At 34.7% G+C, this 17,656-nt stretch overlaps 1 protein-coding gene across 1 annotated transcript in view; it reads right to left on the bottom strand.

The window, feature by feature from the left end:
- Positions 1-77: 77 nt before the first annotated feature.
- The window catches only part of LOC139974671 (transmembrane protein 164-like), a 29,924-nt gene continuing 12,345 nt past the window's right edge, over positions 78-17,656 (bottom strand). Inside the window, exons 5-6 of the mRNA XM_071981936.1 lie at positions 9,035-9,135; positions 78-8,048 (exon numbers count right to left, since the gene is read on the bottom strand). Coding sequence (XP_071838037.1) covers positions 7,848-8,048; positions 9,035-9,135 — 302 coding nt within the window. The 3' untranslated portion in view covers positions 78-7,847. The remainder of the gene's footprint in view (positions 8,049-9,034; positions 9,136-17,656) is intronic.

Genomic DNA, 17,656 nt, shown 5'->3' on the forward strand with positions numbered 1-17,656 from the left:
CCCCTCTTCCAACAAAAGAAAACAAAAGAAAGAAAGCCGAAAAAAAAAACCACTGGTAAATACACACAAGATCTTCATTGACTCTTTTACCCACATTTATTTGCACTGATAAAGGCGTATACATCTGAATATGCAAATATATATAGCCTAATATATGTCGGTTAAGCCATTCTCAAGACATGTCGCCAAGTTTAACTTATCAGAATCATGTAACATAAATTAATTATTTCAATTTCATGGTATCAAAGTTATTTTAATGGAATATTATCACAGGTTCTGCTGTAATATATATAATAACCTGATTTTACAAACAAATTTTTACTTGTTATTAGCAACTATTTGAAATTTAGCAGTGTTTTTTTAATTATGATATCAGAAGTGCACTGACAAGCAGGTAATTAAAAGCAAATTTTATCATCAGAGTTATATCGCAATGGGTATAACAAGATCTTGCCTTTCATGGTGACAATGGGTGAGGGTAATGGAAGGGGTCATGGTTTGCTGGATAATGGGCAGCTAAAAGACCCCCCCACCCTCCCTCCCACCCACCCACTGGCCCTACATCTCTATGCCAATGCCAAAAAGGAGTAATATGGTCTCCAATTTCATGGCCACATCAACAGGATATTACTCCAAATGGCATTTTCTCCCCTCCCCCAAACTAAGACACTTTTATTATTAGAATTTGTGATTTGATTTAATTAGCTTATTACCAAGCAAACAATGGTTTCATTCCATCTTGAAAATAGTTCTTATCCAGCCACTATTCATACAAATATTTTGAATTGTACAAAAAAGAAATTTGCTTATTAACAATTTCTTACAATTTTGGTTCATCCTCAAACTGAAACTTGGTACAGATTTTATTATCAAACCACCCGCCCACGCCATCCCAGACCTCCCTAGTCCTGACTGTGTTTAAAGGGTGTGAAGACTCGCGCACAGAGAAACGTCTCATGCAGGTAATCTGACCTACTTTTGAATTAGGTGTAACAGAATTGTTAAACACCACCATCGAACCCAGAAAATACACACACAGCTTGCTACCGTCGAGAATTTAAACACTAGTGTACAAGTCAATACATACAGCTACAGTATGGTCAATACCCACAGCACTGTGTACATAGCAGCGTGGACATCTCAGGTCCAGATAAAAGATAACAAGGTATCACAGTTTCATTACTGTCTGCATTTTGTAGCGGAAAGAAAAAAACTTCACTTGTAAGCAACGTAAAGTTAACTTTTTCAGAGGGTGGCACGCGGTTTGGGGCGAGTCTTCAATGCCTTTAAAATGTATATGAGCAGACAGAAATTGAATGACAATACATATCAATGAATTTCACAATCACAACCTCTATCAAATTGGCAAGGTTCTACAAAGGACAACTGAGTTTTTCCATATCACGAAGTTAGACGAAATAAATTTAAGTTGTACAATCTGAACTTTCTTCACTTTAGCAATAAAGAGAACATTTATTTTGAGCTCTCCTTCAACTACTATTGTTATGCATACCCAAATATGAAGATGTCCGCATATATAATTTTTTCAATTTATATATATATATATTTATATGTACATCCCCATTGCACACATCTGAGTTGCTAAACCGATATAACTTCCATTGATCCCTCAAACCAACATCAAAAAAGTTAAAATCAAACCTAAAATAACTTGGAACAAAACACATTTCATGTAGTTTTATCGATTCTTTTTAGAAAACATAAATTTAATAAAAAAAAATATTCCTTTCAGAACTTATCAATAGGATCCTTTGGCATGTTGAAAAAAACCCATAGATACCATTAACAAAAATAACACAAACTAACTTAAAAGTAATCAGTAAATAAGCCCCAATTTATAGCACGCTTCACTTCCTAGAAGTTTTCAAAAAGTACTTTCCTGGAGGTCTTTACTCTCCAAATTGTTCTCAGATATTTTTAAGGAACACACAAGATGACTGAATGTCCCAGGTGAGGAAAATTTCCTCGAAGGTTGTAATGAAAACAGTTTAAGAATTTTGACCAAAGGTGACCGTATTTGAATATCTAGCATATTTGGGGCCAATACAGCATACCTTAAGGGGGCAGTAGAGGGCTTGCAAATTATGAGCAGTTACTGGGGTCAAGATGCATTGGATCGAAATGCTCTTGTTGTGAGGAAAAAAGTTGAATAGCAAGATATGAAAATATATCTGGCATGTGATAAACCGACGCAGAACAGTATGCACTAGGAAGAAGTTCTTCTTCTTCTTCTAATTTATGAACAAAATGAGGACAATTGTGGTTAAGCTTTGTCAACAACAAACTTTGTCCTGCTTGTCTGGTCACCATATAAATCTAAACAAAGAACTACGCTTTTCCAGTGAAGTGTTCGATTTGCATCAAAGAAATCGAAACTGTTACTTGTTGAAAGAAGAGACAAAATTTAAGAAAGTTTGAAAACCCATGGAAATGGAGAATATTGCAGGATTCGGTTACTTGTGAATATCAATTTCAAATACCAATCCTTGGATGAGGAAGACAGGGTGGTTTTGTTTACTGAAATAAACTGGTAGGATGGATAGGGGGGGGGGGGTGTTTGACTAATAGTACACTGTGGATGAGAGTGTAGTTGTTATAAAGAGTCAGGTAGTCTTTGGAGTGTATACCTGTTAAAATATTCTTTTTAACCAAAGTGATGTAAAATGACAATTTTCATTGGGTAAGGTGAGTGGGTGGAGTTGGGATGAGCATTGGGGGGGGGGTCAGAAGAAAACTAACATGTTAAGCATCAAGTTATTTTCAACATGCCAAAAAAAGATTAAAAAGGACAAAAACACATTTACTATTGATGAGCTTTAGATGGAAAGACACATACAGTAATTTAAGAAGTTTACCAGCAGGTACTTAACCATTAATACATTAATAATTATTAATAATTACCACCATCATAATAATAGTCAGTTCATCATCTCCTGAAGGCTGCTAGATAATTCACAGAGAACCAAAAATAATGAAGGTGGCTAAGAATAAGTCAAACCGACAAACATTTCCTTCTCTTTTAATTGGTGTCCTTGCTCAAAATTAAAAGTGACCTTTCATCGAACATTAGACACAACGTAGGTTTACAGCCAAAAAAGATTAAAACAATTTCAGTATTAATTCTCTTGAAAGATAATATTGTTTAAAGGTGTGCTTTTTTTCTTTCTGAAATGCTTGGAAAGTTGTAGTTATCATTCAATAGTGAAAATATTACAATGAGTTTGTAAATTATTCAAGGCAACAAGATGGACAGACCAAAGATTCACAGAGCTGTTTTTAAGAGTTAGATGCATCTTCTACCATCATATAAAAACAGGATTAATGTTGTAAGAAATTGCTACAAAAATGATTACGATAAAAAGTACTGTAGAAATATACAAAAGCAACCATGTCTCACAGTATTGACAGAGGAAAGGTCTACAACGACAAGTCCAAAAAACAAAAAAAAACATAGCTCGGTTAAATCGTTTCCAACTTACTGACTGCCAATTCTGTTTCGGATTGTATCAAACCCAGAGTCTTAACTGTCATTTTTAGACACCAAAATATAACACCACTATTGAAACTGTATCTTTACAAATATCATACCATAAAGATGAAATTTGACTAACTTATAAGAAAATGCTTAAACTTTTATGATATGTCAGGTACTCATGCCATACCTACATAATAGAAACAAAAGTCTGCCAGCTTATATCATGGATAAAAGTTTTGGGAAAAATAAATGTGATCTAAATTTCCAAATCTAATCATACATCTTGCTTTGCTTTTGCAAAATCCAACATATTTTGTTCTTTGCTTGGTTTGATCATAATCAAATCTCTGCTTTATTTTCTTAATTTAAAAAAAAAAAAAGTTGGTGTTTGGGTAAACTCTCATTACTTTACAGAGAGGTAACAGTATGGCTTTTAACTATATTATTACTAAAGTGAGAAAAGAATGGGTCCAAAATACTGATATCCCATAAAGATGAAGCACCATATGTAAAACAGACCCAACACATGGTCACAATACTTGTTAGTCTAAGACTTAAAACTGGAATTAGAAGATGTCACTGCAGTAGTGACATTAAATACTCAAATGCCCCGATCAATTGTCACATCATGTTTCATCATAAATATATGCCCAAGAAACAAATGAAAAGGAACGTGTATATAACCTCTTATGAAATTTACGAGCATACACATGTCCACAGAAGTTGTCGCCTTTAAGGAGACATTTAACAAGAGAAACAAAATGTAAGTATTATCGGTCCACGCTTCATTTGGTCTTGCAAAAACAAATTAACAAAATATATGTTGGGTTCTTAAGTTGTGTTTTTCCATATTCTTCCTTACCCAAGCCTCCTCACCCTCCCCTCCCGCACCCCCTACCCTATATACCCTCCCAATAAGTTTATAGCTTTTTTGTTGGAATGAAGTAACCGGAAAAGTACAGTATTACACTATCCAACCCAATGACAATAACAAACTGTAAATGCATTTATTGACAAAAAAACAATTGACTAATCTTTGTTTCAACAAGATCACTAAATATCATAGAAAACTATTGTGACCTTGTCTTGTTTTTGTTATTGTTTCTCTCTTTTGGCTGGGGAGGGGGGGCGGGAGGGGGTAGGATGCATGGGTCCGAGGAAGACACAGGTCGTTTGACGTACAGCAGAAAACATAATGAACCAAATTCTAAGATATGAAAAAATTTACAAAGAAAGAAAGAAGTGAGAATGTGAAAAAAAAAATAAAGAATAAGAAATAATAATAGTTTCAACAATTTGATCAAATTAAGATTTGGCAAGCTTTAACAAAACTTTGTTTTACTTTTTAAACAACATTGACTTTTTTGCTAAATATTTCTTCAAACTATAATAAACATTTTCTGAAAGATTTACATGGAACAAAATCTATCGTTCTGGTTGACTACGGATTAACTTTTCTTTGGTAAACTACGACTTATCTGCTTTCAACAACATAAAATATGATTATGACATACAATGTATTTCTGTCATAATGTAAGATCTGTTTGTCTGTTTAACAATATATCCATTTTTATACAGGTGAAAAGTAACCCCTAACCTGCTACAACTTAAGCGGCTCTTTTAACACAAATTTCAATACTTTGAAACAATCCCGGCCACTAAGTATCATGGCCTCAATCTTCTCGAAAAATGATCTTTATTGTGCAAATAGGCAAAGAATTTTACGATGAGTTTAAAAAGAAGGAAACACAGGGTAAAAATAAAATTATATGAACACTTTGACCGATGTGAAATTTTGAGTTGCTCTGATATGAATTTGTGTGTAAAAAGTACATATTTCATTTACAAAATTGAGTTTGAAAGTTTTTTTTTTATCTTTCTTGTTTGGTCACTGCTTTGAAACTTCATCTTTTTTTAAGGGAGGGGGTGGGGGGGGGGGTGGCGTGCATAATTCAGACATAAAGGTAACCATTACACAATACTGACACAATATTTGAGAATTTAAACAAATATTGAAACCAAACATGTCTGCTTTTCAACATGCCAAGAAAGGTGAATAAATCCAGGCACATGGATGAAATTAAAAATGCTTATGTATATTTTTCATAAACTATTCAGTGCGTGATATGTCCCAGTCACTGAAGTTTGTGACATCTATTTCACTCACGTCACGACGAAATTGAAGAAATCTGGAAATATGTCATTAACGTTATTCCACAAATAATCAACATTTTTGAAGTAATGCCAACATGATGATGTAAACCAAACCGAGTCAAACTACTTCACTGGTTTTCTTTTGCCATCAAGGAAGTTATACTAATACTTAGCATGGAATTTCTGAATAACCAAAGATTCTATAAATAGGTCACAGATTCTATAAATGTCACACATTCTATAAATGTTTCATTGTCCAACATCATCATTAGCATCCAGTTTCGACTTTTCCAATAATAATCATAATAATTTTGGTTTAAGGTATGTTTGTTTTTGATAAGTCACAGTAACACAAAGTTTTCAGTTAATTCACCAGAAGGTAAAGGTATTATAAAAGGAAGGCTTCTGTTTAACTGGCATTTACAAGATAAATTCTAACAAAAATTGACTAAAAAAAGCATGAAAACGAAGACCACAGTATGTAAGTTACTGGTAAAAAGTGTAAAAACTTAAGGTTCAGTCTGTCATATAAAAAATGTTGATACAGGCATCTCATCTCAAGGTTGAATTACTCCAACAAGCCAAAAAGGATCTTTGTGAACTTTTGATTTTTATACCAACCATAGAAAAAATGAAACAATTTCTGAGTTAATGTACTATGCTAAGGCTTCAAAATATGCTTCAGTTTGTAGCACAATCACATATTTTCCTGTGCATACATTATAGACGTGATACAAAAAAACGTGTTCTGTTGTTTCTGAAAGCGCAGTATGCAAATTTGTATTAACCAATAATATACCTTTGTCTATTATAAGGTAGTGAATAGGATCTCTAATAACAATTTTCATTGGACAAAGTTGAATTCATTATGACACAAGTCTGTGTTAAAAAAATAGTGCTATAGACATTTAGATTTTGGTGTCAAATACATTACAGCGAAATGGGATATTATTTCTGTCTAGATTTTGTAAAGGAAATCCCGAAAAATGTACTAGTTTTAGTATTTTACAAGCTAATTATACTTACTGCTCTGCACCTGCCTCTATCAGCAATGCTGACACAAAGAGGATGGCAATTACCAGAGATGGGAGATGGCCATACACACACACAAGGAATTGCCAGATGCTAGAGCGAGGTAAATATGGTAATGTATAAGGTTATATGAGGTGAGGGAGTAGTACGTGCTGTGAACTTAGTAGTTTACAAGCTAATACACTTATTGTACTGCATCTGCTTTCTCATCTAGCTAACCTTTCAAACTTGATAACATTTAAGCACCCTACCTACCTACCTACCCCCCCCATCTTCTTGACCCACTTCATGGTTCCCACATTTTTCCACCTCCTTCCCAATCTTCCTTACTATGAGCAACTTTTGCAACGTAAACTTAACCAAATCTCGTTGGCCTTCCTTTGTCTCTTCTTTCACTTTTTTTCTCTTTCACGTTTGACGGTGCCATTTTCCTAAGAGCTTCACGATTTCATCCGAATTAAATCATCAAATCGATGAATAATACCTTCGATTGACGAAACAGCAATTAAGCTTCCCTGGAGATCGAGAAGGTGATGAGTCTGAAGTTTCCTAAGAGATAAAAAACGTTTCATGCAAATTTTATCGTTAATTGAAGATGAAGATGAATGTAGGTCCCTATTTATTGAGAAAAGTTCGGAATTAAAAAAAAAGAAAAGAAAGGAAGGTAGATATAATAAGGAATATACAGAAAACTGTATACAAGGATGGTTACATATCTGCCCCCTTGTATGTTGTCCATTCCCTTTCCTGAAGATAGCATTTAAATGTTGACACTTTTGGTTAGTGTAATGTACAATAAAGTATGTCAACACTAACAACTCCCCATGGAGGTCCAACATTCAATTTTGAGTTATATATATACTTTTTTACAATAAATGTTACAAACTTAGCAAAATTAAATACAAGGTTGAAATTTTTGAATTATCAACAATTTGTGAAAACTAATATGAAAAAGAACATTTAACTGAAAGGCACCAAGTGTCCTTGGTTTGGTTATTTGTTTAATGTTTTATATTCTCTCTCCAGAAATGGTAAAAAATAATCAGAATACTCAAAAATTGATAAAATGTGATTCTTAAAATTATCTGAGAATGCCTGAGATCAAAAAAAAGAAAAGAAGATTTTTGTAAACATGTCTCCTGTTTTTAAAATTATTTTATATCATCTATTCTTCTTTCTGCATGATCTCTCCGTTGCAGTTCTGGTTGCGTCTCGGTAGCAGTAGCGTGGCCAGGAAGGTGTATATCTTCTCGTGGACCGGGACCAATAAATGCTGATGAATCAAGGCACACATTCTATACCACCGACCGTAGAACGGATCTGAAGTAGCTGGACAGATGACGTTATTCAAATTGACCTCCAACAACTAGAATTTAAAAGAGAAAATGGCTCGTAACAGTCTCATTTGGCACATTACACATAGTGGTATGGATACAGCGTCAACCAAAGAGGGTTGCAACAATTTTTTTGGGCAGGACAACAAATTGTTCAAAAAAGTGTTCAAAAATTTGTCTTTAGTTTTTGCAGACTGCTGATGAAGCTTAATTATTGCAATACTGCTTTCAGCAACTATTTCAAAGTCTGAGATAACTTTCATGGATTCTATAAAGGGGAGTATGGGTGGGGGAGGGGAGTGGCGTGGGGTGTGATTATAGTTCAGTCCAATATGGAAGATCCTGGGTTGTGGGTCATGAAGTTTGTGAACAGTTGATGTATAAGGAGGACTTTCAAAGAGCTGAGAAATTGATCCAAACTTTGTGTGGGATTCGGAGACAGCTAATTTGCATCAAGAGGTGATTTCATCCTTCATTCATTGATGCAGCGGACTGCAAGGTCCTAATTCCTATTCAAATTTTCATTGCTGATGCAATGATCTGAATACTCTGTACAAAGTCGATACAGCTTGTCTTATAACAGTGCAATTTAGTTGGTAATGGAAGTCAAGCTGAGAATCTATAAAGATTTTTTTTCCAAAAGCGAAACATTCATAATTAGGGTTCAATATGAAACCACTGGCCTCAAATTTACAGGTCACAATATGGTTTGCATTCCTTTTCTAGAACCCAAGAATTGCCCTCAAGTACTTTCAAAATTTGAAGGAAATAAAAAAAATCCTTTCATACTACTTAATTTAAAGTTAACTTTGATGAAGAGTAGGTGATTATAAGTCAATGCTTTTCATAAATGCTCCATGTATTTGATTTCAACATCCTTTCTGAATTCACAGTTTTTTCCCACAAAAATTGTTCTCTTTGGAGTCATTTTTTGGCAAAAGATATTGACAATGAAAATTGTCAGAAAGAGAGAGAGAGGCATAGTTCTGAAGCCGAGGAGTGAATTAAAAATATTTACCATTCCCAGTGCTTGAAGAAATACAAGGTGATAAAGGAACATAAACCCAGTCGTAAACATACACCATGAAAACTTGCTCAGTGGCTCAGTTGTGTAGACACCTGAAAGAATCGAAAGAAAAAGAAGATATCAAGATACTGTATTAGACGAACTCACAGAGGAACTTTAATAAACTTTCAAATATTCGTTCAAGGTAACACAAAGATAAAATCAAAATAGAAAGAACTTTGTAAGGAATTTCTGCGAGGTAATCTACATTTTATGCACATGCTTTTGGAGACTTAATTGTTCTTTTGGTTGTTTTGGTTTGGTTGTTTTGGTTTGGTTCTTTGGTTAGGTCAGGTCTTTTAAAAGACAGGTTTTGTGACCTGTTCAGAAATTTTACCGACAGAGCTAGTATAATTGTACTCACATGATGATTGTGATTGATAAAACCCATTATTAACACATGTTGTCCCGCCAAGATATTGTTTTGGATTTTAAGTAAAAAGAATAAAGAAAAACTGACTCTGGGAAACATTAGACTATGGAAAAGAGTGAAGAAATTGATGGTTAGAAGAGTATTTGAATGAGCCCTTGGATAGTTCAGTCGATATGTACCGCTGGATAGCTCAGATGGTAGAGCGCTGGGCTAATTATGTAAACCCAAAAGGTCACTGGAGGTCACTGGTTTGATTCCTGTTCTTAGAATTTTTCTTCAATCTTTTCCAAGATTTGTTTTTAAACAAATGAATATTATGTTGCATATATTGATGTTAAGTAAATTAAAATCAATTTACAACATTGTCGTTACCGAGACAACTTTGTTTATATCTCAATAATCTCATGTACAAGGAAAATTAGGAAAATTTTGAATATATTTTAACCGGTCCTTTGTTGGGTTATTTTAGGAAATCTGACTTAATGGCCAAACTTATGACCAATTTTACTCAAAGAATAAGAAAGAAAATATAATATTTACAACATTTCAACGACATGATAAGGCTTGAAATAATCAGCGCGCTGTTACTACTTTAAGTCAGGTGTTAGATGATAAAAGCTCCCTGCCATAAACCAACATGCACACATAATACAAATTGCAATACTGCCCTCTATATTACAATCTACCCCACCATCTATGCCACCCTTGTAGCAAAAGTTCAGTACACTGTTAAAAGCTGTTTACAACACAAATTTGATGCCTGGCAGCTAATACCCATAAGAATAATTGTTACCACTGTTAAATGACCTCGCTAATTAGCTTTTACTGTAATTGCCATTTCATGCTAATGGTTCAAGGTAAAACACTGTACAGTGTATCAGTATAGATATGATTATTACTATTTTTCCCTTTTTGCAGCAAGTCTTTCATAAGTACTGTAACTTATCAAATCTCAGATATTTTTTCATTGTTAATTTTTTGAAGGAATCATAAAGAAGTTACAGAGTCCCAAAATCTAATTGCTTTTGGGATGATTAGCTTCCTTTCTACCTTAACGACAGCAAATGACTGGAATGTTTGATCACTGCCTCACCAAGTACGGTACATGTCGTGACTTTCTGAATGGTAGTGTTGGAAGGAAGTGGGGGCGCTGTGCTAAATCATTCCAGTCATGTGGTTAAGGTAGATAGGAAAGTAGTACTCTATACAGTACAGTACATAGCAGTACAGTTGGAGACAGGTAGGAGAAGAGCTACTTATCCACTATCATCAATCACAGCTCAGTCTCCTGATGGTTTTAAAGATACTCTAAAGTTGCTTCAATGTAATTAAATATTGTGCTTTTAATCAGTTGTACTATATGCATGGTAGTTCAATGGACTGTGTCAACCATTCCAACTTCCAGGAAAATAAGTACTAACTGTACTGTACCTTTATTTAACACCATTTTTAGGATATTTATTACAATTTTTAATGTACAGTGCATGACCAAAGAAAAGCTGACTGGCAAATTACTGTATAAACCATGGAGAAGACCTCCCAGTAATAATCACCCAGAACTCACTGATTTGAAACCAGTTCTAGCAATAAATGACATCTTTGCTTTTGTTTCAATACTATCAAAACAAGCTCTTTCATATCAATTTTCTAAACAAATTTTACAATGTACCCCTTTAGTGATCAATAAAATTGTCTCGGCCTACTTTAATTAATTACATCAATAGTTTTTTTTTTCACTTTTCACTATAAACCGTACAACGATTGACACAAATTCCTCTTTGGAACCAGGCCATAAATATTTGTGATGGTACTCTGAAGTAGCATATGTACTGTAAAGCAGTATGTGCAAGTGCTTTATGGTATCCACTTACAGGTTGAGAGGACTATCATTTTCTGTTTATCTGTAACAGAATAGTACAGTATAGATGGCATCTCCTGGACTACAGTATACAATATATACTAGATCAGACATTAAAATCGTTAGTACCCAAGATGCAACTGATATTGTGTTTTCGAAACAATGGAACTTGTAGCCGTACAGTAATGTAAAAGCCTTGTTTACAAGTTACACAAAAAAATAAAATCAGGTATTAAATTTGCATTTGGCAGCTAAAAAAAAAATTATCCACTTCAGTTACCGTTTTTGGGTGACCCAAATTTTAAAATATTAAATTTGACATTTATCCAACAGAGACCTGGTAACCTAGATATGACATATTTCTATTGTAACTGCATGTGACAAACCTTAAGAATAAAATATTTTACACAAGTTAATGATTTTATGAATTTAGAAAGTCAAGCTTTGATGTCACAAACGCATGGACCAGTATCTCGCAAGTCTTATTATCAAGGTAATTCCTCATCAGACTTATTTTCCTCAGTTGCCAATTAGCAAAACGACAGAGATTAGTAACATGATTTTCAAGTGACATGGTCTGGTCAAAATATGCACCAAGGTTTCTAACAGTCCAGGAGATATTAGTTATTAATAGGGTCTTTACCAATGGTAAGTGGTGGAAAATTAGGTGTAACTTCAGAGAAACGTGATCGAAAAACAATGGACGAGGAGACAAAAGTACATCATCAATTTTCACCTGTTGATAATGCTCAGTAATATAAGAATTGAACCAGGAAAGAACAGTACCACATTTTATCTGTACTTTGAATGCAGTCTTTCTAACTATATGGAATGATTAACTGTATCAAAAGCTGATATATATACTGTATATACACTGAATATATATATAATATATAAATATCATTAGGCGATGAGATACCAGAGAAATTATTCACTGCATTATAAATTGTATGGCAATCTTCTGGGATTGCTACGTGACGGCAAATTTTATCCTTAATGCCGAAATGCGTTTCTTAAATAAACAATTCTTTTTCTCCAAACAAGATATCTTTTTTGGTTTTGGCAACGTTTACTGTCACCCTTACAACTTATTAATTATCCACCTGAAGTATTATATTTTCGTATGCAAGACAAGCAACACCGAGCCAAATATCAATGATTTCTTTTATAAATTTAAATTTGCTTTGAGCGTCGAAAGTTTAAATTATTTTAAGCGAAAGCAGCCACGGAAAAATAAAGTGAATTTCCGGGAGCTTAGAAATGCTTTTTCATATTGTCCAAACCTGTTTACTTAGAAGTCTCTTATTTACATGTAGCTGTGTGTAGTGCAAATGGTTTCTTTTGCTGTCTACTTACATTAACTGATACTTACTGCAGTTGCTTGAATATGTAACAGACCATACCATTGTTGTTTATGCAATGTATAATTTTTTTGTGTACCATGTTAAGTGATCGTGAATACATATGGAGGAAAAAAAAAAAAAAAAAAAATTGTATGGCATACATATTGTGTGACTACTGCAGTGTATATCGGATGCATGATGCATACTAGAATGCTGTATGAGGCGGGCATCAATCTGTAATTGACAGTTCATATATCTAAATTTCTTAACCAAACTTGTATTTCAATAACCTTCCTTTGCAAACGGTACGTACACATAATATACCTTAAGTTTAACCATCAAAACCAGGCAAGCAAATTATCACAACTAAATTAAAAGATTTAACGACTACAAAATTTCGAAGAGCCGATAGTACACTACAGGAGCACACTGTGGTTATTTTGTCACAATAAGTACAACTAGCTGTGTATGGTTACTCAAATTTATTTGTACACATTACGTATTAATCTGGTGGTTTACTTGTGTGTTAAGCTGAGTTACAGTGACTTTGCAAGAAAACTTTAACACATGTATGGGACAATGGCAATGCTTTCTAGTTACTGTAAGTGTACACATTTCATTCAGTATACATACATACACAAGCTATATATGGCTTTTTTGTGTTTGGTTGATATCAAGTTAACCAAAATCACCAAATATCGCTCAAAATAAGACTGCATTTGATCAATTTAAGCCAAGAGTTCTTCACAGAATGATAGTGTTAAAGAGCAAACTTTCTATTACACTTCCACTTGGTTCTCATCATTCTGTAAGCTTGGATTTTCTGTTCTTGTAAAATTTGTACCTATATGACATGATAAAAACCATTTTTTCCCCCCTTACTTGACAAATTTGCAATATAATTTGAGCCAAAATTTAACTCAAATAAACTGTTGTGCATTATAAATGTTTTATAGAATGTTGTTATGAGCAAAAAAACAACAATAAAACAAAAAATGATTGAAAAATTGTTCAAAATCAACTCAAAACGCTACTTTCTGATAACTATGTAACGCTGAATGCTTCCACAGTGACAGTGCCAAGCTATTAATTTCAACATCCTACACTGTTCTACTGTACCATTCCTTTATTCCCAACTCCTTCTGTAGGCACTTCATCATGTTTTACATCAGTTTTTAATTACTCTTTTTTTTTCTACCACAGACATAATACATCCCTGCAAATGTCACTCTCTTAATATTGACACGCTCAATACACAGTGTTAAATGAAGCATGAGTTAGATTTAGACGGAACAAATCAATACACTACTACTGTTCGGCTCGTTCCTCGATCCATTCTCGTGAATAGCACATCAAACAGAGCAAAATACTTCCATCATTATCACTGCCTCCCTTGGGAGTCAGGGTTCTGTACTTTGAAAACCTTAAGTGCAAAATTTGACATATAAATAGGTTTTCACATTATTTAATGGTATGTACATGTCACTAAGGCATCATAGATTTATAGTTTCAATGCAGGCTTGTGTTTGCATTAAATTTGCACATGTATGTTTAACTCTGCATCTATAGAGGGAGGGAGGGGGGGACGAGGGGAGGGGATTTGGGCTCGGAAATGTAATATGTAGGCTTAGCAATTTTATGTCATTCAGATCATCTTTTTTTAGGATTATGTTGACAAATTGAGATTCTGATTCTTTATGCTAGTGAGATTGTTCTTACACTATATACAGTAGGATGTTAAATTAAAAGAGTTATTTATACTCAAAACTCATAAAATGATTTTTATCGCCACCCTTTTTAACAGAGCTTATTGTCACCGAGATATATAGGTTTGGTAGAGTAATATTTAACACAGTAGAGGGGCAGCTCCCTGTATTTTGTACTAGACTGTAAAATGGAATATTATCTGAGCCTGGGAGACCTAAGGTAATGTATGAGTATTGTAAAATAGTAAGTTAGTCTGATGAGTGAAGGAAATACATTTTCAAAGGATTAAACTTGTTGATCCTTTCAAACTTCCCATCACAGACTCCAACAATTTTCATCACATTTTCTCCAAAGAATAAGAAAAATTACCATGCATTGCATAGAAGGTAAAGTATACTGTACATAGACATATATCTAACTGCACTCCATGTGTGCTTAGCACTGTACAGTACATAAATGTACAGTAAATGGGCTTTATACATTGCAGTTGTACCTTGTATTGTATCACTAATTATCTAATTAATGTTAATAAATTGTTTGAAGCAGGATTCATCATTGGAGTCCAAAGTCCCATTGAGATTGCAACAAGTATAAGTAGTTAATTTTCCTGCATTATTCCAAAGTTCTTACATACATGTGTAAAATATAACAAGGATCATTCTACAGTGCCTACAGGCTTTAATATACATACAGGTAAACGCAATTCACTGCAGAAATCTGTTTTGTTGACAAATTCAAAAAGTAAACCCAAAGGCTTCTAAGTTTGTATTTTTTGGCACCTACCTCAGGAAACGGGTTATAGAGTTTTAGATATATACTATAATTTCTCATAAGAACGATATTTTATTCCATTCATTTTATTATTATTATTTTTTTTGGGGGGGGGGAGGGATATTACAGTAGTTTGCCAATTTCTAATGTTGAATTGTTTGATATATTATTTTATGTCACCTGGTTCAGGGAATAAAGCAAACTGATCTATGCTGTAGCTGCATGGTATCCCTGATGTAGCGAAATCATGATCTGCAAATTACAGTAGGTGGATAAATTGCTGAATGCATATAGGAGTGTTCAAGAGAATGCTGTATTTGTGGATATAACCAGTATTACTGTATATCCATCTACATGTACGGTGAACAAAATTCATGTATATGGCTGATAATATATTAAGATATTTTTGGATATTTTTGGATATTTTTTCATCTTACTGTACAGCACCTGTCTCATCACAAGCAAGAGTCTAATAAGGTTTCTGGAGATGAGATAGGTACAGTAAAATAAGCAAGAATGTTGATTTAATTCTAGCCTGCCCCTACTAATGAGTATGTACATGCTTCTTAATTAGCATAACTCTTAATTAGCTTGATTTTAATCAACATGATTCTTCACTGTCATTCACAGCCTAATTTTGCAGTTCTTATGAGGTACAGTACTGTAATGAACATTCTACAGTACTTAGCATATATATCCCAAAACTTACTGGTTTGGATATTTACGAGTGACAAGCTTACCTGTCTCCCCACAACCTTTGCACTCTTGTTCTACCGTGCCTAGAATGAACTGGTCACCTTTTAACACTGTGCGCCCTCTATGATCGGCCCCTCCTGTCAATACCCTCCCTTCACATGGAGACCACTTCCAAGGTTCCAGCATCTGTACTGTAATACAGTAGCATACAGTACGTACATGGATCCATGGTGCCTAAGTAGTAACTGACTAAATATGAAAATCTGTTCAGTAATTCTACAACATCTTTTATTAGCTGCATAAAAAATGGGGAGAGGGGCGTGGGGGGGGGTCATTAATACTGCTTCAGTTTTTTTGTAAACCCATAGGCACTGACATTCCAACCGACCTATAAAACGTCACATGTCCCTGTTATCCATAGATCATACAGTATGCATACTGTATAAATTGAATGATTAATCAGACAGTATTCATATCAATTGAATGATTGATTGCTGCCTTGCTCTTGCTTATACAAACTGTATGCCATCATTTATGGTATGTATCTTAAATTAAAAACAGTAAAGTAATAAACAGCTACAGTACCAAATATCTGGGTTGAAAGATAAAGTAATCTCTGCTGTATACAAGTGCTTATCATCTGTGCATGGGGGTTGTATCAGATGTACTGAAAAATTTCTGGCTGAACAATGTTAAATATTATCCAGGGTTCACCCTACCAATTCGCACTTTCACATTCTTTCTACTGTGCCTGATTTGTACCCTCAATACTGTATGTACAGTAATGAACATAATGTAATGTACAATAAATATATATGCACATTCTCCCCTATGCAAGGGTAGTGGAGGGGGGGGAGGGGAGTTCGACAGATGTGCACGAACCATCATGTGTGCAAAATATAGCACAATTTCCATCTGAAATAGAGAAAACCCCTCCCCATGGATGCTGTAAATAATCTTCCGCATCAGCCAATAGAAAATCCTCTGGACTGGCCTGTACCAGGTACAGTACTAGTTTTATGTGTGTCTGTTGCCAGCAAGCCATACTGTATGTAGGCCTACAGTACTGGATATGATTTGCCTGAAGTCTTCTGGTGATTTGAATGCAGGTTTAATATGCTGTATTTTTGGACCCACTGTTTTGCAACGCTGGGACTCAAAGGTGGGTCTGACCAGGCGCGTATCCAAGGGGGGGCATTGGGGGCGCGCGCCCCCCAGGTAAGAAAAAGAGGAGAGAAAAAAAGGAGAAGGAAAAAAGAGGGAAAAAAGGAAAAAAGAGGGGAAAAAGCGGAGGAGGAGAGAAAGGAAGGGAAAAGAAAAAGAAGGAGAGAAAAAGGAGAAAAGGAGGGAGTAGAAGATAAACGCCAAGACACCGGGAAGAGAAAGAGGAACAGTGACATCATTACAGCGCTGAACCCTATTATATACACATGGCCGGGTAGCCAGTGACGGATCAAAGATTTCGGAAGGGATGTGCGCCTCACCCTACCCCTTACACCGACAACTCCATTTTTGACGTTTCCATTTTTCCTCTCTTACTAATGTATCTAGATATATATATACTATATATGGTCTATCATAACGCGTGTGTGTGTATGGACGCCTTAAACATTATTGTGCTATGAAACCAACTGTGGCTGGTCTCGAACTCGACCGATATTTTTTTTTATGATATCGCTAAAATTTGAAATAGAAAATGCTTCACTGCAACTTACAAGGCATGGGAAGTGTCATTTCCAGCGATCTGGGAGGCATTTTCGGCCAAAATTTTCTTGTACGCTTCGCGCCAACCCGTGGTGGCGCTACGCTTAGATAGTTTGCCTACA

Source organism: Apostichopus japonicus, chromosome 10 (assembly GCF_037975245.1).
Source record: "Apostichopus japonicus isolate 1M-3 chromosome 10, ASM3797524v1, whole genome shotgun sequence".
Taxonomy (NCBI): domain Eukaryota; kingdom Metazoa; phylum Echinodermata; class Holothuroidea; order Aspidochirotida; family Stichopodidae; genus Apostichopus; species Apostichopus japonicus.